The sequence below is a fragment of the Nerophis ophidion genome, linkage group LG27 (assembly GCF_033978795.1).
Source record: "Nerophis ophidion isolate RoL-2023_Sa linkage group LG27, RoL_Noph_v1.0, whole genome shotgun sequence".
In the NCBI taxonomy this organism is placed as follows: domain Eukaryota; kingdom Metazoa; phylum Chordata; class Actinopteri; order Syngnathiformes; family Syngnathidae; genus Nerophis; species Nerophis ophidion.
This window is the reverse complement of record NC_084637.1, coordinates 12,094,422-12,117,365: the sequence shown is the minus strand read 5'-3', so window position 1 is coordinate 12,117,365 and position 22,944 is coordinate 12,094,422. Positions and strand designations below refer to the sequence as shown.

General features: G+C 40.5%; 1 protein-coding gene across 1 annotated transcript in view; it reads right to left on the bottom strand.

Annotated features, from left to right (window-relative positions):
• Positions 1–22,677, bottom strand: part of LOC133544023 (ribose-phosphate pyrophosphokinase 2) — a 36,902-nt gene extending 14,225 nt beyond the window's left edge. Inside the window, exons 1-3 of the mRNA XM_061889012.1 lie at positions 22,370–22,677; positions 2,871–3,054; positions 2,352–2,450 (exon numbers count right to left, since the gene is read on the bottom strand). Coding sequence (XP_061744996.1) covers positions 2,352–2,450; positions 2,871–3,054; positions 22,370–22,491 — 405 coding nt within the window. The 5' untranslated portion in view covers positions 22,492–22,677. The remainder of the gene's footprint in view (positions 1–2,351; positions 2,451–2,870; positions 3,055–22,369) is intronic.
• Between the last annotated feature and the right edge of the window lie 267 nt (positions 22,678–22,944).

The following is a 22,944-nucleotide window of genomic DNA, read 5'->3' as shown; positions in this document are numbered from 1 at the left end:
GTCAAAAGACTGCATTCCTTTTCAGAGGTGGAATCTCCAACATTTAGGTTAGTTAAGCAATAACGTTAGAGCTAAGCTAATTGATACTGGGCTAAACCGTAACAGCAACATTACATGTTTGTTTATATTTGCAGGGATATGGTGAAAACTCTCAACCCAAAAACATACCACCTTCCAGGGACTAACTGTCAAACACATTGATCCAGACATGGTACAAGAAGAATCGTAATCGAGAATCGTCAGGAATCGGAATCGAAACAAAGAATTGGAATCGGAATCGTTCGAATTCAAACGATACCCAACCCTACATATTAGCAGTAATGCTACTTCTGGTAGCAACGCTTGTGCCCCACACTTGACAAATTAAAGTTGTCTATTCGACATCTTCCCGCTTGAAGCCAAACCACCGCCAGATGATGAACCCCCAGCTGTTTTTCTTGGGAATTAATTATTCCTTCATTTGTTACCAGATTCGCACCTTCTGTCTCTCGTATTACCACTCGCACGGCTTCGCTAGCATCACAGCTAACGTTACCCATGCTGCTACCTCTATGCTCGGGAAGGGCATGTGACGTTGCACGTGTGACGTATGTAAGAAGGTGCGCTAGTTTTAAGTCTCTGTGAGAAGGAGAGACAAGAAAGAGGGAGAGACACATGCAGTTTAATGCCCGCAGCTAAAAGCAACTGCGTGAGAACGTATACTCAAATATCACGATATAGTAATTTTCTATATCGCATAAAGACAAACCCGCGATGTATCGCGTATATTGATATATCGCCCAGCCTTAGTTTGAAGGTCTACTGAAATTAGATTTTCTTATTTTAACGGGGATAGCAGGTCCATTCTATGTATCATACTTGATCATTTCGCCATATTGCCATATTATTGCTGAAAGGATTTTGAGCGAGGATGAAAAATTCGTGTTTGAGGATATTGATAGCGACGGACTAGAAAAAAATAAAATAAAATCAGGAAAAAAAAAAAGCGATTGCATTGGGACGGATTCAGATTTTTTTAGACACATTTACTAGGATAATTCTGGGAAATCCCTTATCTTTCTATTGTGTTGCTAGTGTTTTAGTGAGTTTAATATTACCTGATAGTCGGAAGGGTGTATCCACGGGTGTGTTGACGCCAGTGTCTGATGGAAGTTGACGACAGCTGTATGGACGGCACAAGCTCAGCTGATCTCTGGTAAGTGACGACTTTTTACCACAATTTTCTCACCGAAAACTGCTGGTTGACAATTGGTCGGGATCCATGTTCGCTTGACCGCTCTGATCCATAGTAAAGTTTCACCTCCGGGAATTTTAAACAAGGAATCACCTTGTGTTTCTGTGGCTAAAGGCTAAAGCTTCCCAACTCCATCTTTCTACTTTGACTTCTCCATTATTAATTGAACAAATTGCAAAAGATTCAGCAACACAGATGTCCAAAATATTGTGTAATTATGCGGTTAAAGCAGACGACTTTTAGCTGTGTGTGTGCGCAGCGCTAATATTTCCTAACACTCCGTAGACGTCACGCGTACACGTCATCATTCCGCAAGGTTTTCAACAAGAAACTCCCGGGAAATTTAAAATTGCAATTTAGTAAACTAAAAAGGCCGTATTGGCATGTGTTGTAATGTTAATATTTCATCATTGATGTATAAACTATCAGACTGCGTGGTCGGTAGTAGTGGGTTTCAGTAGGCCTTTAAATGTTCCAGTATCACAGATGTACTGCCAAAAAAACCAGAGTCTGCTTTGCAAAACGAGCACAGTATTCACATCATTAACAAGATTGGGGTGAAATGTTCCCTGACTTAAAATGTTTTCACCTGTGTTGTCACGCTGACTCGGTTTCGTCCGGAAAAACACAAGATATGGCGTCACCGACTATTGCCGGCAATAAAATTTAATTTTATTGTCGATGTATCATTGCTCCTCTGAATCATTGACATTTTAAAGTCTAACACACAAAAAATAACATGCATAATGGAGTATCAACAAAAACTATGGCAAAAAGACAGCAAAGATTTTCTGAAAGGACAAAAAAAAGTCAGCCATTGTTCCGAGGGTTAATGTTATGGGTTCAGTTGAAACGAATGTTGAGAAAAATATATTTATAATGACAGCCAGACCTTGTTATCAAACATTGTGACTTTAGCTCAGTGAGTATCCCAAGAAATAACTCCACAAGTTTATTTTGCATGTGTGTGTTGTCACTACAGAAGGGTAGCAGTGATGGCAACAAGGAAACCTACAATGACCCTAGACCTTGAATACTTATGAAAGTAAACTTATTGCGATGTAGGAATCGCCTCACAACAATACGGTATCATTTGGGAGAACAACTCTGCGCTCACCTGAATTTGTGAGGCGTGAAGGTCCATTGTGATGATGTGGTCGGCGCCGGCAACAGACAACATGTTTGCCACCAGCTTGGCTGATATGGGTGCTCGGCTCTGGGACAAGCATGCAGACACAGTGGCTTAAGGATCAGCGCGTAAGAAGGAAATTGGCATTTTTAATCAAACAATAACAGGAAGTCTTTCTTGTACTGGCATCCATAGATGTGCAACAAATCCTTCTGGGATTCCTACTTCAGCCTGCATAAACGGAGTGGATTCTTGCGCCAATTTCACTCTCATTCCTATCTCAACGGGAGTCTCAAAAGGGCCCCTTGAGGTTTTGTTGCCAAAACAGTACAGTAGGTACTGGTGATGCTGAGCTGCGAGTTCAGTCATAAGATGACCGAAACAATAAAGTAAAACTTTTGCATTAATTCAGTTGAGAAACTGTGCGGTTACAAAAAATGTTTTCAAAGGCTTTTTTCTCTGTTCAGCTGCACAGACCTTGTTCAAATTAAAACAAAAAATGTCTACCTTGTCCTTCTTGTCCTGCCGGGCATAGGGGAAGCAGGGGATGACGGCAGTGACGCGGGACGACGAGGCAATTTTGCAGGCGTTGATCATAATCAACAGCTCCATGAGGTTGTCGTTTATCTCGCCACAACCGCTCTGCACGATGTACACGTCCTCGCCGCGCACACTTTCTCCAATCTCCACGCTGTTAGGAAAAAGAGCAGAGAGAAAAAAAATTGTCATGAGAGCAGAGTAGGAAACTTATATACTGTAGAACACTATATGATGGGTCATGATTCACAACTCAGCAAAGGTATATAACTGTAAATCAGGACCTCACAAACTCAGTAGGTAAAATTAATTTGGACAAATAACGACTTAAAAAGCACGTACAGTTGACAATTCGCTTCGACATTAGCGGTTGTTAACATAACCAAAACACAATGAAATACCGTCTGAAAAGAAGAAAATATTTTTGGTCCTATGCCGAAGCTTTGGAGGGAAGGAACAGCTTCCCTGTGCATCCTGTTTGCATTTCTTGATTTCGACTTATCAATAAATCTGCTTTTCCAAAACCACTTGAGCAATAATGATAAAGTTGACGATACCACAACAAGTCTACTTTAACAGCTGGATTTTCCTAATTAGCTTTTTTGGGTCTCAAATTTTAGGCCGACCAAACGGGTGGAATCTTTTTCGAATTTTGACATTCATTCAAAATTTCGATGTAAGACAAGAACACATATTTACATGCATTCAAATTTTGAATATACCGTATTTTTCGGAGTATAAGTCGCACCTGCCGAAAATGCATAATAAAAAGGGAAAAAACATATATAAGTCGCACTGGAGTATAAGTCGCACCCACCGAAAATGCATAATAAAGAAGGAAAAAAAACATATATAAGTCGCACTGGAGTATAAGTCGCACCTGCCGAAAATGCATAATAAAGAAGGAAAAAAAAACATGTATAAGTCGCACTGGAGTATAAGTCGTATTTTTTAGGGGAAATTTATTTGATAAAACCCAACACCAGGCTGAATAAGTATACGTAATATGACGCATAAATAACCAACTGAGAAGGTGTCTGGTATGTTAACGTAACATATTATGGTAAGAGTCATTCAAACAATGACTCTTACCATTGTCACTCCTAATCGCTAAATCCCATGAAATCTTATATGTCTAGTCTCTTACGTGAATGAGCTAAATAATATTATTTTATATTTTACGGTAATGTGTTAATAATTTCACACATAAGTCGCTCCTGAGTACAAGTCGCACACCCAGCCAAACTATGAAAAAAACTGCGACTTATAGTCCGAAAAATACGGTACTACAATGGAGCTAATGGGAATCATCTACTACATCCATAAAGCCCATTAAAAAAACATTCAAAAACCGCAAACAATACTCAATTTACATGTACTAACCTGAATATTAACAAAATATTAGCCATATTGTTATAAGCACTAATCCTGAGGAACGACTTCTAGCGGCGCCGTGTTGACAGACGGAAGCAGCTGTTGACAGCCTGAGTCTAAACGGGAAAATATTAACATCTTTACAGTTGGTATCTTAGACAGGAAAGACCTTGTACAGTAAGTGATGTTTTATAATGTGTGTTTTCTCTCATGATGAGTGGCATTCAGCGATGTCAAATGAAAAAGTGAACGTTGCGATGCAATTTTTGAACTAATGTGCCACCGTATATTTAAAATGATCAAAATATGAAAATATTACATGTTATGAATGTGGCTGTTACTACATTACACATACTCTATACTTACCGCATGTGTATAAACCTTAATGAAGGTGTTTGGATGTTTTAAGCACTTTATTGGCTCCATTGTAACTTTTGATTACATTTATTTACTAGTTAGAATGCATAAAAAAGAATAACTCGCATAAGGATTGTGAATTTTGGGCATAATAAAAATAAATTAAAAAAAAAGTGCGGTTTCTCTCCAAGCTGGCAGTTTTACAAATAAAACACTGACTTGTGTTACTCAACTCATAACATTCTGAGATGACTTAAACAGGTTCCTCAGTATTTATCAACATTTTAAATATCAATCTATTTATCTTGCACACTTTCAACTTACCTCAGAATTCAACTTGCATCATCGGTAGGCCTGTTCTATTAACTTTAAGTTTTACTGGAGGCAATATGACAGTTTAATTTCCATTTCTTAGTACATAAGTGAAATTCAAACAGCAACAAGAATAGACTATATTCTCCATTCCTCATCAGATGCTGTTATGCAACATCTATGAACCTCGACTGACAACATGAATGTAGTGCAGGCAGAGGGGGCAGCGTGTGTGAGAAAAGTTCCTGTTTGGGACAAGGCGCTCTACCTTCATGCCACTATGGCCTTGATCATGTGATCACTGACCCACACCGCGTTTCACACTCACACACCGAAATCCAGCACACTTTGCACAGTCCACCTGAGTCCTCCTTGAAACGTGTAGTTTTGTCTGAGCTGGAAGTCTTTGCCTCAGTGTGTTGCAGAAGCCTGCCTGTGTTGTCTGTCTATCTGTGTCAGCCCTGCGATGAGGTGGTGACTTGTCCAGGGTGTATCCCACCTTCTGCCCGATTGTAGTTGAGATAGGCGCCAGCGCTCCCCGCGACCCCAAAGGGAATAAGCGGTAAAAAATGGATGGATGGATGTGTGACACAAGTACAATCATGTTGTCAAACATAACGGTCTGCGGGCTAAAGAGTGTTTCTGTTCGGGTTCCAGTACTCTGGAATGCCCTCCCGGTAACAGTTTGAGATGCTACCTCAGTAGAAGCATTTAAGTCTCATCTTAAAACTCATTTGTATACTCTAGCCTTTAAACAGACTCCCTTTTTCTCCTCTGTCCCCCTCTCCTTTGTGGAGGGGGGGATACAGGTCCGGTGGCCATGGATGAAGTACTGGCTGTCCAGGGTCGGGACCCGGGATGGACCGCTCGTCCAGAGTCGGGACCCAGAATGGACAGCTTGCCTGTGTATCGGTTGGGCACATCTCTGCGCTGCTGATCCGCCTCCGCTTGGGATGGTTTCCTGCTGGCTCCAATTTGGACGGGACTCTCGCTACTATATTGGATCCACTTTGGACTGGACTCTCACAGTTATGTTAGATCCACTATGGATTGGACTTTCACAATATCATGTTAGACCCACTCGACATCCATTGCTCTCGGTCCCCAGGGGGTCCCCTATGCGGTCCTCTCCAAGGTTTCTCATAGTCATCATTGTCACTGTCACCGACGTCCCACTGGGGTGAGTTTATCCTTGCCCTTATGTGGGCTATACCGAGGATGTCTTTGTGGTTTGTGCAGCCCTTTGAGACACTTGTGATTTAGGGCTATAAAAATAAACATTGATTGATTGATTGATAACCAGCACTAACAGTACAGTGGATCCCTGCATATTTGCAGATTGCTGATTGAAAGAAAAACACTTCTGTGCAAATAAACCTATTTGTGCTTTCCCTTCGAAAATATGCTACTTTTTCCGAGGAAAATGCATCCAAGTTTGTCATACATTCATTTATTTATTTTTGGCATCCCTCCATATATAAATCTGATCTTTATCAGACTCCAGTAAAATCGCGTACAGGCCTCAATTTGGCCTCGACGTAACTTGCATGCACAGTTCGATAAAGTGAAAACAAAGGAAGCGGAACAGATTCCATAAACTAACAAGGAAGTCGCTACTACACGAGAAAACATGGACGCCACAGACCAGCGTGTTAGTGGGTTTGTGCAGTGGCTGTTGTGTAGAGGAAGTAGGCAGATGATGGGAAACACCTATAGGAGGAGGTAGAAGAGAATTGCAAAAAGGAAATTGATTGTGCTACACACACGAATGATGTTCCTCGACCAAAGATAACGTAAAAGTCACAAACGAGTGGCATAGCTGTTTGGAATGCGATCACATTGCAAACGGATTCAGACTACCTCCTGATGTGGCCCAAATCTGATAAAAAAATATGAGATTTGAAAGAGTAGGGTCGCATGATTATTCGACATTGAAGTTTTCAATCAATCAATCAATCAATATTTATTTATATAGCCCTAAATCACAAGTGTCTCAAAGGGCTGCACAAGCCACAACGACATCCGCGGTACAGAGCCCACATAAGGGCAAGGAAAAACTCACCCCAGTGGGACGTCGATGACAAGGACTATGACAAACCTCGGAGAGGACCGCATATGTGGGCAACCCCACCCCCTCTAGGGGAGACTGAAAGCAATGGATGTAACATGATATTGTGAAAGTCCAGTCCATAGTGGATCCAACATAACGGTGGACATAAAGTTTTAATTAGTGCAGTTACGTAACTGAAGGAGGCTGAGGTGTTTGTCTTTTTTTCCTCTGCCATCACCAGCGTTTGAGGGTCAAATGTGTTTGTCAATCAGAATTGTTGAGTTTCACTTTTCTTCCTCGCGTCTAACAGGGAGAAAGAAGTCTCACTTTGTACATAGCTCACAGGCCCTGAGTGTGTTTATTTAATGGTAGAATTAACAGACGGCAGAGAGCTCTCTTTACGATCACTGGAAATCTTTATCTTGGTGGGCGGAGAGCGACTCAGCAAGACCGCACACACACAGGAAGCACGTACAGAGAGGTTTGTGACTAACCACTGGTGTCAAAACCAGGAAGTCCTTCATACCGACAGCCATCAGACTGTAAAATGCATTTGTTCCTTTTTGACTGTACTTGAATGTATAATAGATTGTATTTATATTATTCACATGTAAAAATACCTACCGTATTTCCTTGAATTGCCGCCGGGGCGCTAATTAATTTAAAATCTCTTCTCACTCCTGCGCTTACCAAAGGCATGCGGTAAAAGTAAGCATGCGCTGATTATTTTAAAACCTCTTCTCACTCCGGCACTTATCAAAGGCATGCAGTAAAAAATTTGAGTGTGATGTAAGGATACCATCATGAAAAGCATTTAATAAAATACGTTATTATGGTCTTACCTTTACTTATAAATATAGTCCATGCCAGCTCCTTCTGATCAAAATCATTGATAACTTGTTTATAGAAGTCTTCCTTATCTTTCTTAAGTTTTAAAAGTCTATGTCTCTCGATGGAGATCTTCCTTTATTACCTCCTGCTTCGATTGAAAATCCAGTTTCGAAAACTGCTATCAGAAGTTCCGTCATATATGTCCCAGCACATATCACGTCACTCAATCACTTTTTCTGCAGCCGAGTAGTCGCAAGAAAGATCACTACCACCAGGAGGCGGGAGTCATTTAATGACCCATATTGGACACACACAGCTATGGTATTGTGACGGTCTTCAGCTGTCATCTTGCGGGTTCCCAGGACCACCAAGGAAGGACATGGCTTGGGCATTTTGACTTTGTTTATTTTTCAATAAAACCTCAGTCCAGGTCGCTCTTCCGCTCCTCCTCTCCGCTCGCTCGCCGCCATCCCCAGCGTGCCCTGCCTGTCTGTCGGACCGTTGACTCCACAGGTATATTAATAAAACATAGCTACTTACTGTTCTTTTACCCATCCATCCATTTTCTAACGCTTATTCCCTTTTGGGGTCGTGGGGGTTCTTTTATGCGATTTCAAATTACCGGTATTGAAATCAGCCTCCTCCATTTTGAAATTGATGACAGATTAAGTGTCCCCCGTGATGTCAGGAGTTTGACCCGGCGGTAATACTAAGCATGCGCTAATTATTTTGCGAAGCGAGTTTGACCTGGCAGTAATTCAAGGCAGGCGCATACTATATGCCCGGCGGCAATTCAAGGAAATACGGTAAATGTTTGTTGTGAGCTAACTGTGGTGCTGAATTTCGCCCAAGGATCAATAAAGTACTTTCTATTCTATTCTATTTACACAGAGTAACAAAAATTAGGAGTACAAAATATGATTACAAAGCCAAATGTCGCATTGTGGTAATATTTTCAGCCTCAAATCGGATGCCAATATGACCTAGTTTGGGGAAAAAAGCACTTTAAGATGTTCAATATTTAAGTAAAATGTTTGCTGACTGAAATAAGTTGATTTAATTTGTTTGCTTATTTAGGGAAAAAAAGTTGAAAGGCAAAGGTTAAAAGTAACATTTCCTTCTTCAATAGTTATTTTTGCAATTGTATGCAATATAGAAATTACAAATCGAAGTGCCATTTTGAAAATAATAAAATATTAATATTACGTTTTTCTCAAAATTGTGTAGCCTGGAGACTGGAAAAAAAGATATCCGATCTGGGTCACTTGAGGGCAAAAAAAAAAATCACAATGGAGTCAGAGAGGAAAGTTTCATAAAAAAAATTGACCCAATTAGAGCTGGGTGGCAATCACATCCAAGCATTTCCAGGTTTCAGGTGAGAATCTAGAGTCCAATTAAGCTACTGTTTATTTACCTGAATCAGTGCAGATCTGGGAGTATTTTGGAAGCTTTAGAGGAAAATAAATAAGAGATCATGGAAAAAATATTTCAAATTGAGTGGATTTATACACTTAAGAAAAATATATTTTAATGATTTAAAAAAAAAAAGTATCACCAAGACGTATGCTCACTACAACCTCACTTAATTTGACAATTACAATTTTTAGAGAAAAAAACATTAGAGGCACATCATGTCTTTACATCTGTGGGGTCCACAAATTAAGCATTAATCCGTAGAAGACAATTTAATTTATGTGCATAGGTAAGTAACATATTTGATTGACATAAAGTGCCATGCTGATGTGATTGCGACGCTAATGAGAAAAATATGTTTGTTTGCAGTTGATTTCCTGCAACAAATAGTCTGTCATCTGAAATTCATGTTTGCAGTTGTTTTTATGATATGAAGTTTATATTTTTGTCTCATTATTTAGGTATAGATGTCCCTGTTCAGCAATGTTTGCTAGCAATATCAACATTCAGTACATGCTGTTGAGCCTACCGTCGTAATACTGTGAGAGTTTTTTTCTTGATGCTAACAAATAGCACCAAGGACGCTATAATGTGGTCATCCGTGTCGAATAACGCACTTGGCTTTCCTGCACAACAACAACGAAGTTTTTAGTTTCTGTTATGAAAATGGACAATGAAAATATGGTGGATTGGACCAACAATCACAATATTTATTACTTAACATGATGTTAGTGTATTTGCACAACCAGGTCTCTGTAGTTATATTTAGGCATAACGACCACAAAAGAACACAAACTAATGCGATATCTTGTCCTTTTCTTAGATTGAATTCTGCTATCAAACACTACTAATATAGTGGAGAACAAACTTGATTGCATTACAGAAAATGTTTTAAACAAATCAAATGTTCAAACATTTTACAAAGTGATCGCTGCAGACACAAGCAGGGTCCGATTGTATTCCACATAGGGCTGGGCGATATATCGGATATACTCGATATAACTCGGGTTTGTCTCGGTGTGATTTTGAAAATTACTATATTGTGATATTCCAGTATAAGTTCTCACGCAGTTGCTTTTAGCTGCGGGCATTAGACTGCAGGCTCTTCTCACTCTTTCTCGTCTCTCCTTCTCACAGAGGCATAAAACAAGCGCACCTTCTTACATACGTCATGTACTGTCGCGCGTGCAACATCATACGCTCTCGCTCTTACCTGTGATGCTAACGGAGTGGTGCGAGTGGTAATACGAGAGAAAGAAGGTGTGAATCTGGTAACAAATGAAGGGAGAATTAATTCCCAAGAAAAACAGCACAGGGTCCATCATCGGGCGGTTGTTTGGCTTCAAGCGGGAAGATGTTGAACAAGTACGCGGCGAAAGCGTTGCCACAAAACGTAGCATTACTGCTCATTTGTAGCATCATTTGAAAAGTCACCCGCTAGAGAGTGAAGAGTGCTTGAAACTCCGCATGTCAACATCTGTGTTCGGTGCCACACGCACAAAATGCCCAAACAAACATTTCCAGATCAACACCGTATGAAAAAAAATAGTAAACAGAAGACGATATTGTTCGCAGTAACCTACCCCATAGCAAAGGACATACACTATTTGATTTCCTATTATGCAGCTCATTTTTATTTGACAGTTATTGAAATATCTTGTGACATCATGCACAAAAGTGCACTTTATTTGTTTTAAAATATTGTGCATATTTAATATTTAAAAAGTGCACTTTAATTTAGTGTTTTTTTGATATGTCATCTTAGTGACATCATGCACAAAAGTGCACTAATAGCTTGTTTTAAAATGTCTTTGACAATCTTGCACTTTCTGTTTTGGAAATTACATGAATGTTTGTGCCACTGCTTAATAACTGTTTAATAAATACAGTTTTGGTAAATTGACTTAATTGTGGTTTCCTTCTCTGCATGAAAGTTTAAAATGAGCATATATTAATGCAGTATGAACGAGAATGTTTTAATGTAGACACATTGAATCATCATACTGCTGTGATTATATGTAACAAGTGTTAATTCAAGGCTAAAGCAAAAATATCAAGCTATATATGGTTTATCATAGGCGCGTAACGGTACACAAAAATTTCGGTTAGGTACGTACCACGGTTCGATTAATTTTCAGTACAGTAAGAAAACAACAAAATATACATTTTTGGGTTATTTATTTACCAAAATTGTAAACAATACAGTAAAATGTGGCATAATTACTTAGTAACCATCTTGCATTAAGCAAAAACAAGAGAAACCTACAGTGTAGGTCTTGTCGATTGGCATTTGAAGTTCCTTGGAACACGATTGGGATTTGGCCGCGTACCAGGCAACCTCAGTCATTGAGAGTGGAAGGGTACTACAGAATTTTCATTGCAGTACCACTTCTGGCCACATTACTACATATGGCACCTTTAAGTGAACACAGTCTTAGAGACATAACCTGCAGAGGCACTTTTGATGTCCGGCCCCTGAGCCCTTGAACTCTTGAAACTGCGGCCCTTTTCATTATGTAGTTTAATAACCCTGCTCTACGCTAACTCTCACTTGTTTTAATCATTCGCTGATGCTGATTGACCATGTGAATTAGGCCGCAAAGAAAAAAAAGACAGATATGACGTCATATACAACCCAGCTATTGGAAGAGACTTCAGTGTAGGACTATGTTTTTCTCTTAGCAACATAAGGAATGTAAAAAATGGAATGCATGTATGAGAGTTCTGCATGTCTGTTAGGACTTGAAGGCCAAGAAAAAAACATGTACTGCTGGTAAAAAGTCCCAATGTGTGTAAGAGAAGCGTGCCTTGACTGATTCCATTATTCTGGTGTACAAACCAAGTGCATGTGATTTAAGCACTTGACTAATGAACGGGCTACAAATATGCACTAAGTTTAACCCAAAATATAACAGAACATTGCATATTTTATTCCATTATTGTGAACGACCTTTCAGCCAGGATGTCCCTGCCTGTCAAAGTAACAAGCCCCGCTTCTTCGTATGTCAATCAACCAGCGTTTTTCAACCTTTTTTGAGCCAAGGCAAATTTTTTTTTGATTGAAGAATGCGGAGGCACACCACCAGCAGAGACATTTAAAAATGAAACCCATTGACAGTAAAAAGTATTTCCCGCAATTGTTGGATATGAATTCAAACCATGATCAACTATGCATCACTATAGCTCTTGTCTCAAAGTAGGTCTACTGTGACCACCTGTCACATTGTGAAAACTTTTGAGGTTTTTGGTGTTTTCCTGTGTACGTCTTGCACTCCTATTTTGGTGGCCTTTCCTGTTTTGTTGGTATTTTCCTGTAGCAGTTTCATGTCTACCTTTGAGTGCTATTCCCCGCACCTGCTTTGTTTTACCAACTAATACCATGCCAACTTTATTTATAAAGGCCTTTAAAAACAACCACAGTTGAAAAACAAAGGGCTGTACTTGGGCTGGGCGATATGTCCTTTTTTTTAATATATCAATATTTTTAGGCCATATCGCAATGCACGATATATATCTCGATATTTTGCTTTAGCTTTGAATGAACACTTGATGCACAGCAGCATGATGATTCTGTGTCTACATTGAAACATTCTTGTTCATACTGCATTAATATATGCTCATTTTAAACTTTCATGCAGAGAGGGAAATCATAACTAAGTCAATTGACCAAAACTGTATTTATTAAACTGTTATTAAGTAGTGGCATAAACATTCATGTCATTTCCAAATGAGAAAGTGCAAAATTGTCAGAGACATTTTAAAAAAAGCTATAAGTGCACTTTTGTGCACGGTGTCACTAAGTTGACATTTCAAAACAACACTAAATTAAAGTGCACTTTTTGTACAGAACGCCACTACAATAGTTTAAAACAAATAAAGTGCACTTTTGTGCATGATGTCACACAAGATATTTCAATAACGGCCAAAGAAAAATTAGCTGCATGATAGGAAATGAAATAGTGTATGTCCTTCGCTATGTGGTAGGTTACTGCGGACATTATCTCATTTGTTGTTGACTGTTTTTTTCATTCAGTGTTGATCTGGAAAGGTTTGCCTCGGCATTTTGTTGGTGTGGCACCTAATGGAGATGTTGACATGCGAAGTAAGTACTCTTAATTCTCCAGCAGGTGACTTTTCAAATGATGCTACGCATTAGCAGTAATGCTACTTTTTGTAGCAACACTTTTGCCCCACACTTGACAAATTAGTTGTCTGTTCAACATATTCCCACTTGAGGCCAAAACACCGCCAGACGATGGACTCCCTGCTATTTTTCTTGTGAATTAATTCTTCCTTCATTTGTTACCAGATTCCCACCTTCTTTCTCTCGTATTACCACTCGCACGAATCCGATAGCATCACAGCTAACGTTACCCATGCTGATACATCTCTGCTCCGCGAGGGCGTATACGTATGTGACGTATGACGTGACGTATGTAAGAAGGTGCGCTTGTCTGTCCGTGAGGAGGAGACACAAAGAGTTGGAAGAGCCTGTAGCGTAATGCCAGCAGCTAAAAGCAACTGCGTGAGAACGTATACCCGAATATCACGATAGTCATTTTCTATATCGCACGATATATCGAGTATATCAATATATCGCCCAGTCCTAGTCTGTACACCACAAATAAATACAGGCAAAGGACGGAATAAAATATCATTTAAAACAGAGGTAAAATTCACACACACATATACATATATACACACACACATATACATATATATACATACCGTAATTTCCGGACTATAAGCCGCACTAGCTAAATTTAGGGGGAAATACAGATTGCTCCATATATAAGCCGCACCCGACTATAAGCCGCAGGCGTTTTGATGTGTAATTACCGCAGTATATAGGGGTTCCTGCTACCACGGAAGGGATTGTCGGGACAGAGATGACTGTTTGGGAACGCAAACATTTATTAACAATAAATCTTTCAATCACTCAATCAAACTTTCACATCTTTGACATGGCGAACAGCATTCGTGCAGAGTACAAATAATACAACGGTGCAAAGTAATACAAAGTCCTCGCCTGTAACACGGCAGTAAAAGTGCAGTCCCGCGGCCGTTTACGTTACCTGTAAAATCTTCAATATTCATTTCTTTGGCGGTTGTTTGGTCTTTCAGTCGGATTTGCACGGTGGAAACACCCCGGCAGTCTGCTCTCTGTATGTTCACCCAGTCCTCAAGAAAGTTTTCAAGTTCCGGCCATCTGATTTTATTACCTCTGAAGGATTTTTTTGTCTTTTTGCATTGAATCAGTTCTTCATGCTGCCGTCTCCAACGTCTCACCATTGATTCGTTGATTTCAAGGGTACGTGCTGCAGCTCTATTTCCTTCTTTGACAGCCAGATCGATTGCCTTTAACTTAAAAGCAGCATCATTTGCACTTCTCCGTTTGTTTTCCATATTGAGGGTGTTTGCATGAACACTTCCTTCGCGCAAACTGTCGCTGACGCTCTCCTACTCTTTGTTTTGCTCTCGTTACCTGGCGCTATCACGCTAAATTTCTTCCCCCCTGCAAACACCCCCCCCCCATTAACGTACGGGGTCATGATTAATACAGACGTTTTGTCAACGCTATATTATAAATATTTAACGCTATATTATAAAAATACAGCCGTTTTCTTAACGCTATATTACAAAAAATTTTTTTACAAATTATAAAAACAATTTACAAACACAAGCTACGGGATGACGCATTTACTTCCGGGGTCACGTTTCCCTCTTGTGGCATCCCATAGCTTGTGTTTTTTTGTAACATAGCGTCTGTATTAATCATGACCACGGAAGTAAATGGGGGGGAAGGTTTTGGTAGGGCGGAAGAAATTTGGCATGACAGCGCCAGATGTCTGCCTCGGTCTGGCGCATCCTCGGTAGTGCGCCAGTTTTATAAGCCGCAGGGACCAGAACGAGGAAAAAAAGTAGCGGCTTACAGTCCGGAAATTATGGTACATATATATGCACATAGAAAAAGCAGATAAAATGATCTTAAGAGCAATTTGTTAGACAAAAACGCAGTTAAAAAGTTAAAAGCAGTTTAAACAGTTCAAAGATTTAGCAATCAAGACAATATAAGTGTTTTTTTATCCTTCTTTGTGTGGACATTTTTGATTGTCTTGTCATGTACAAATGTACTTTGTGGAAGCCGTCTCTGCTCCGAATGCTGCAAGTCTTTGCTGTCATACAGCATTCTGTTTTTGTTTACTTTGTAGCAAGTACGGTTGTGCATAGCCTTCCCTAAGTTTCGTCTTTTCTTTGTTTATTTCTGGTTTAAGCTATGAATACCTTTTTACCTGCACACTGCCTCTCGCTGTCTGCATATTGCAATCATGACAAATCATGTTCCCGACATCTACAAAACAATTATCTACCTGCTGCCCCATACTGATATGGAAGAGAATAACACTGTTACTCTGCCAAGCAAGAGACAGCACAGTTACTCAACATCGGAACATTATTTGTGGATTATAATTACTGGTTTGCAAAAAATATTTTCAACCCAAATAGGTGAAATTACATAATCTCCCACGGCACACCAGGCTGTATTTCACGGCACAGTGGTTGAAAAACACTGAATTAAACATGAATTGCACTCGTGTTGCTTAGTTCAAATGACTCACTATTTTATGTCCACTAATTACACAGCTATAGCTGCCAAATTGGCGCGACAGTCCCGTGATAACAATGTGAACAATTTTCCGCGAGCAGCAAACAAAACCAACGAATTAAAAAGTGATTGTACGTAACAACAGTTGAACTGTTTAGGTCTACCACCATGTGACAACAGGAAACATGCTAGCGAGCAATAGACAACATATCCTGAAGGAGTTTACAAAAGTGGAGCTAAGGAAAATAAGGACAAAATATATTACATACGGAATTCTTCCCAAAATCAAAGAAATACAATTTCAAATTATTAATGGAATAAACCCTTCAAAGGATTTTTTGAAACTTAAATTCAACAGAGGTTGATGGCTGTTATATCTGTGGAGCTGTAGAGGATGTCAATCATCTGTGGAATGTGAGAGTGTACATATGTTTTGGGAGGAGACCAGAGATTTGCCAAGAAACAATGGTGGGGAGAAGTACCCATTCCCTATAGAAGATTTCAAATTTGGTGTTTTTGTAAACGATTGTAACATAGAAGTGTTTGTCAACATTATTATGCTCCCATGCAAAATTATTTCTACATAATGTAAATGTTGATTTATGAAAGTAAGGCCTACATTTTCTATTTGGCTTAATGGGGGATTGGCAACACTAAATTGGCCTCAGTGTGTGAATGTGAGTTTGAATGTTGTCTGTCTATCTGTGTTGGCCCTGTGATGAGGCAGCGATTTGTCCAGGGTGTACTCCGCCTTCCGCCCGAATGCAGCTAAAATAGGCTCCAGCACCCCCTGTGACCTTGAACGGTAAAAGCGGTAGAAAATGGTTGGATGGGTTACAATTATCAATCAAATCTTAGAGAATGATTAAGAGTACAAAAGCTCTTAAATTGACATCCATTTGAACTGATTTAGGTAGCTCAGTGGCGTTGTGGTACGAGTGTCCGCCCTGAAACTGGGAAGTCGTGAGTTCAAACGAGGGCTGGATGATGTATCGATAAATGCGATATATCGTGGGTTTGTTTCTGTGCGATATAGAAAATGACTATATCGTGATATTCGAGTATACGTTCTCACACAGTTACTTTCAGCTGCGGGCATTAAACTACAAGCTCTTCCCACTCTTTCTTGTGTCTCATTCTCACAGACAGCAAGCGCATGTTCTTACATACGTCAAATACTAATACGCCCTGGCGGAGAAGATAGGTAGCATCATGGGTAATATTAGCTGTGATGCTAGCGGAGCCGTGCGAGTGGTAATACGAGAGAGAGAAGGTGCGAATCTGGTAACAACTGAAGGAATAATTAATTCCCAAGAAAAACAGCAGGGGGTCCATTGTCTGGCGGTGGTTTGGCTTCAAGTGGGAATATGTCGAACAGACAACTTTAATTTGTCAAATGTGGGGCACAAGTGTTGCTACCAAAAGTAGCATTACTGCTAATATGTAGCATCATTTGAAAAGTCACCCGCTGGAGAATGAAGAGTGCTTGAAACTGCATGTCAACATCTCCGTTCGGTGCCACATCCACAAAATGCCGAAGCAAGCATTTCCACATAAACACCGCATGAAAAAAAAATCAACAACAGAAGGAGATAACGTCCGCAGTAACCTACCACATACACTATTGGATTTCCTACTATGCAGCTCATTTTTATTTGACACTTATTGAAATATCTTGTGTGACATCATGCACTAAGGTGCACTTTATTTGTTTTAAACTAGTGTAGTGGTGTTCTGTACAAAAAGTGCACTTTAATTTAGTGTTGCTTTGATATGTCATCTTAGTGACATCTTAGGGCTTCACGGTGGCAGAGGGGTTAGTGCGTCTGCCTCACAATACGAAGGTCCTGCAGTCCTGGGTTCAAATCCAGGCTCGGGATCTTTCTGTGTGGAGTTTGCATGTTCTCCCCGTGAATGCGTGGGTTCCCTCCGGGTACTCCGGCTTCCTCCCACTTCCAAAGACATGCACCTGGGGATAGGTTGATTGGCAACCCTAAATTGGCCCTAGTGTGTGAATGTGAGTGTGAATGTTGTCTGTCTATCTGTGTTGGCCCTGCGATGAGGTGGCGACTTGTCCAGGGTGTACCCCGCCTTCCGCCCGATTGTAGCTGAGATAGGCGCCAGCGCCCCCCGCGAGTTGGTGGTTGAATCGCCAAATTATTCCCGAGTGTGGCGCACGCTGCTGCTCACTGCTCCCCTCACCTTCCAGGGGGTGAACATGGGGATGGGTCAAATGCAGAGGACACGTTTCACCACACCTAGTGTGTGTGTGTGTGTGTGTGTGACAATCGTTGGGACTTTAAAGGCCTACTGAAACCCACTACTACCGACCACGCAGTCTGATAGTTTATATATCAATGATGAAATATTAACATTGCAACACATGCCAATACGGCCTTTTTAGTTTACTAAACTGCAATTTTAAATTTCCCGGGAGTTTCTTGTTAAAAACGTCGCGGAATGATGACGTGTACGTGTGATGTCACAGACTGTTTGGAAATATTAGCGCTGCACACACACACACAGCTAAAAGTCGTCTGCTTTAACCGCATAATTACACAGTATTTTGGACATCTGTGTTGCTGAATCTTTTCCAGTTTGTTCATGTAATGTAGGAGAAGTCAAAGTAGAAAGAAGGAGTTGGGGAAGCTTTAGCCTTTAGCCACACAAACACACGGTGATTCCTTGTTTAAAATTCCCGGAGGTGAAACTTTACTATGGATCAGAGCGGTCAAGCGAACATGGATCCCGACCAAGCAGTTTTCGGTGAGAAAATTGTGGTAAAAAGTCGCCACTTACCGGAGATCAGCTGAGCTTGTGTCGTCCACACAGCTGCCGTCAACTTCCATCAGACACTGGCCTCAAGACACCCGTGGATACACCCTTACGACTATCAGGTACTATTAAACTCACTAAAACACTAGCAACACAATAGAAATATAAGGGATTTCCCAGAATTATCCTAGTAAATGTGTCTGAAAACATCTGAATCCGTCCCAATGCACTCACGTTTTTTTTTTAACTTGATTTATTAATTTTTTTCTAGTCTGTTGCTATCAATATCCTCAAACACGAATCTTTCATCCTCGCTCAAATTAATGGGGAAATTGTGGCTTTCTCGGTCCAAGTAGCTCTTTTTGTTGGAGGCTCACATTAAAAAAAATGTGAGGATGTGAGGAGCCATCAACGGGTGACATCGTCTGCGACTTCCGGTAAAGGCAGGGCTTTTCTGTTAGTGACCAAAAGTTGCGAACTTTATCGTCGATGTTCTCTACTAAATCCTCTCAGCAAAAATATGGCAATATGGCGAAATGATCAAGTATGACACATAGAATGGACCTGCTATCCCTGTTTAAATAAGAAAATCTCATTTCAGTAGGCCTTTAATGCCTTATTCTGCATGGCCTCATTATAAACCTAACCCTAAACAAATAACTCCAAATTAAGTTTCTGTTACTTTGAATATGTTCTCCATATTAAAGTGAAGTGAAGTGAATTATATTTATAAAGCGCTTTTCTCGAGTGACCCAAAGCGCCTACTGAAATTAGATTTTCTTATTTAAACGGAGATAGCAGGTCCATTGTATGTGTCATACTTGATCATTTCGCCATATTGCCATATTTTTGCTGAAAGCATTTAGTAGAGAACATAGACGATAAAGTTTGCAACTGGAGAAAAGCCCTGCCTCTACCGTAAGTCGCAGATGATGACGTCACATGTTGATGGCTCCTCATGTATTCACATTGATTTTAATGGGAGCCTCCAACAAAAACAGCTATTCCGACCGAGAAAATGTCAATTTCCCCATGAATTTGAGCGAGGATGAAAGATTCGTGTTTGAGGATATTGATAGCAACGGACTACAAAAAAAAATAATAATAAAAATAAAAAAACGCGATTGCATTGGGACGGATTCAAATGTTTTTAGACAAATTTACTAGGATAATTCTGGGAGATCCCTTATCTTTCTATTGTGTTGCTAGTGTTTTAGTGAGTTTAACAGTACCTGATAGTCGGAAGTGTACGTGTGTTGACGCGTAGTGTCTCAGGGAAGTCAACGGCAGCTGTATGGACGGCACAAGCTCACCTGATATCCGGTAAGTGACGACTTTTTAACCACAATTTTCTCACCGAAACCTGCTGTTTGCTTGACCGCTCTGATCCATAGGAAAGTTTCACCTCCGTGAATTTTAAACAAGGAATCACCATGTGTTTGTGTGGCTAAAGGCTAAAGCTTCCCAACTCCGTCTTTCTACTTTGACTTCTCCAATATTAATTGAACAAATTGCTAAATATTCAGTAACGCAGGTGTTCAAAATACTGTGTAATTATGCCGTTAAAGCAGACGATTTTTAGCTGTGTGTGTGCGCAGCGCTCATACTTCCTAAAAACCTGTGACGTCTTGCGTACACGTCATCATTACACGACGTTTCGAAGACGAAACTCCCGGGAAATTTAAAATTGTAATTTAGTAAACTAAAAAGGCCGTATTGGCATGTGTTGCAATGTTAATATTTCATCATTGATATATAAACTATCAGACTGCGTGGTGGGTAGTAGTGAGTTTCAGTAGGCCTTTAAAGGCATACTAAAATGAGATTTTCTTATTTAAACGGGGATAGCAGGTCCATTCTATGTGTCATACTTGATCATTTCGCGATATTGCCATGTTTTTGCTGAAAGGATTCAGTAGAGAACATTGGCGATAAAGTTCGCAACTTTTGGTCACTAATAAAAAAGCCTTTCCTGTACGGGAAGTAGCAGACGGTGTGCGCGTGACATCACGGGTTGTAGGGCTCCTCACGTCCTCACATTGTTTATAATCATAGCCACCAGCAGCAAGAGCGATTTGGACCGAGAAAGCAACGATTTCCCCATTAATTTGACGAGGATGAAAGATTCTAGGATGAGGAAAGTTAGAGTGAAGCACTAGGGGAAAAAAAGTAAAAAAAAGGCGACGGCAGTGGGAGCGATTCAGATGTTATTAGACACATTTACTAGGATAATTCTGGAAAATCCCCTATTTGCTTATTGTGTTACTATTGTTGTAGTGAGATTATAAAGTTATACCTGAAAGTCGGAGGGCTGCGGTGACCGCCAGTGTCTCTGAGAGAAGCCATATGGAGGAGCTGTCACGCCAAATTTCTTCCCCCTACAAAAACCTTCCCCCCGGAAGCCCCTCCAATGCCTGAAGGACCCCAATGAGAGCGGAACAATACCAAGTTATATAACTCTTAAGGGTTACAGCTGCAAAATAAGCGAAGCAAAAATAGATTGAAAGGTTAGCATGCTGGAATGCTAGTATTTTTTTCCTCACCGTTATTTTTCACCAATGACAATCAAGCCAATTATAATGCTTTTAAAACAGGCAGCTGTGTGGGCTGCTTTAAGGTCCTTCCACCCTCATTGGGGTCCTTCAAGCATTAACGCATAATGTCTTCCGGGGGGAAGGTTTTTGTAGGGGTAAGAAATTTGGCGTGACAGAGCCAAGAAAGTCACAGCTGCCTTTTTGACAGCTGCTGCAGGAGGACGCAAACTCCGCTCAAGTCTCCGGTACGAGCCGACTTAATATCACAATTTTATCATCCAAAAACTTGCTGGTTGACATGCGGTAGAGAAACATGTTTGCTTGACAGCTCTGTTCCATATTAAGGCTTCACAACAAACAAAGAAACACCGGCTGTGTTTTGGTTGCTAAAGGCAACTGCAATCCACCGCATTCTTCTTTGTAGTCTCGATTATTAATTGAACAAATTGCAAAAGATTCAGCAGCACAGAAGTCCAGAATACTGTGTAATTATGCGATTAAAGCAGACGACTTTTAGCCGTGAGTGGTGCTGGGATAAAATGTCCGCTCCAACTAATAACGTCATAAGCACGCGTACTCATTTCGCGTCGTTTTCAACAGGACACTTCACGAGAAATTCAAAATTGCAATTTAATAAACTAAAAAGGCCGTATTCGCATGTGTTGCGATGTTAATATTTCATCATTGGTGTATAAACTATCAGACTGTGTGGTGGGTAGTAGTGGGTTTCAGTAGGCCTTTAAGAACCACTGTAGACAAAGTGGTTGCGGAGAGAAGAGTCTGGGCTTCCCTGCTTAGGCTGCTGCCCCCGCGACCCGACCTCGGATAAGCGGAAGAAGATGGATGTTTGTTTGGAAAAAAAACAAAAAAACGTAAAAAAAAAAAAAACATGCTAGCTAGCACTCACACGTTAACGTTGGAACTTTACGCCATTCCCAAACACGCATGCGCTACATTTTTATTTGCCGCACGTTACAACTGTGCTAAACAAAATAAAATACGTCAAAACCCAAACGTGGTGTCCGATAAAGGACGCACTAGCATTAGCCTGCTAGCCCGCCGTGTTTACATGAGGCTACTCAGTCACGTGTGGACCGCCAAGTAAACTATTGTTAGCTTCGAGCTAACGTTTTCCCGCAAAGTGATCATTAAGGGCTGAACTATTTCCACGCTTTATAAACCGCGCACTCGGCAAAGAAAGCAGAAATATACTCGCCATGTCTCCTGGTTGCTGAATTTCTTGGTGATCACTTTGCCCAGATCCAGTCCCAGCCGATCCGCCACTTTCTGGGACAAGTCGTGGTGCGAACTCCCGCTGAAGAGGACTATGTTCGGCATGGTACAGCGAAGGGGAGGCCCGAATAAAATAAAATAAAAATTGCAAGAAAGAAAAGGGGGGGAATAAAAGTAGAAGCAGGTCTCCCCACCGAAATAGTCGCGGTAACGGGAGGTTAGCTAATGTTGCATTGCCGTGTTGCACTGGCGACCGTCGACGGCAGAGAGAGGGGATATCACGGATATCGCACGCTTAGGGATGGGCGGATCGATCCAAATATCGACACTAGTTGTAATATCACTCTTAGGTCAATACTAGAGCGATGATATCGTTTTTTGTATTTTTAGGAACCGCCAGGCCCATTGCAAAAGGACTCCCTATTGAATCTGTAAGGTTTTATTATTCTTTCTTTGTTATTATTCCGCACCCTAATTTGACCCCCTTAACATGCTTCAAAACTCACCAAATATGACACACAAACCTTCCCAACTTATTAAGCAACCAAAACCCCAAAA